At 55.8% G+C, this 882-nt stretch overlaps 1 protein-coding gene across 1 annotated transcript in view; it reads right to left on the reverse strand.

Moving 5' to 3' along the window:
* The window catches only part of ASNA1 (arsA arsenite transporter, ATP-binding, homolog 1 (bacterial)), a gene marked incomplete at both ends in the record, with an annotated part of 5153 nt that extends 4555 nt beyond the window's left edge, over window positions 1–598 (reverse strand). The window contains one exon of the mRNA XM_027708890.1: window positions 362–598. Within this exon, the coding sequence (XP_027564691.1) occupies window positions 362–598 (237 nt within the window). The remainder of the gene's footprint in view (window positions 1–361) is intronic.
* Between the last annotated feature and the right edge of the window lie 284 nt (window positions 599–882).

Raw genomic sequence — 882 nt, forward strand, 5'->3', positions numbered from 1 at the left:
AACCTCCCCCAAAACCCTCCCAAACCCACCCAAAAACCATCCAAGCATCTGCTACAAAATCTTCCAAAAACCAACCTCAACCCTCCCTCAAAACCCTCCCAAACCCACCCAAACATTTCCTACAAAACTTTCCAAAAACCAACCCAAAACCTCCCCCAAACCCAGCCAAAAACCCACCCAAAACAGTCCAAACAACTCTTACAAAACCATCCAAAAATCTCCCCTAAAACTCTCCTAAAACCCCTGGGGCATCTCAGCCACCCCCAGTTTGGGGTCGATCTCCTCAGCACTGCCCAGGGACCCCCAAACCCCCCCCAAAGCCCCCCCAGCACCCCCCAAACCCCCCTGGGGGGGGACCCACCATGGCGAAGAGGTTGTCATAGCCCTTGACTTTGGTGGGCACCTTGGAGAACTTCTGGTCGAAGGCGTCGGAGATGTTGTGAGCGGGGTCGGTGGAGATGATCAGGACGCTCTCCCTGACCCGGGACAGCTGCACGGCCAAGCTGCAGCTGGAGTGGGAATGGGGGAGGTTTTGAGGGCGATTTTGGGGTCTATGTGTGTGTGTGACCCCCCAAAGTGTGTTCTGAAGTTCTCCATCCTATCTTGGTTTTCTCCAGTCTGTCCTGATGTCCCCAGTCAATCCCGATCCCAATCCCAATTCCCCCAGTCCATCCTGATCACCCCAACTCTGCCTGACTCCCCATCCCATCCCATCCCATCTTATCCCATCCCATCTCATCCATCCCATCCCATCTCATCCCAATCCCTCCAGTCCATCCTGACTCCCCATCCCATTCCCCCCATCCCATCCCAATTCCCCCAGTCCATCCTGATCTCCCAAGTCTGCCTGAGTCCCCGTCCCATCCCATCCCAATCCCCCCA

Source organism: Neopelma chrysocephalum, unplaced genomic scaffold, assembly GCF_003984885.1.
Source record: "Neopelma chrysocephalum unplaced genomic scaffold, ASM398488v2 Primary Assembly neopelma1_96582, whole genome shotgun sequence".
In the NCBI taxonomy this organism is placed as follows: domain Eukaryota; kingdom Metazoa; phylum Chordata; class Aves; order Passeriformes; family Pipridae; genus Neopelma; species Neopelma chrysocephalum.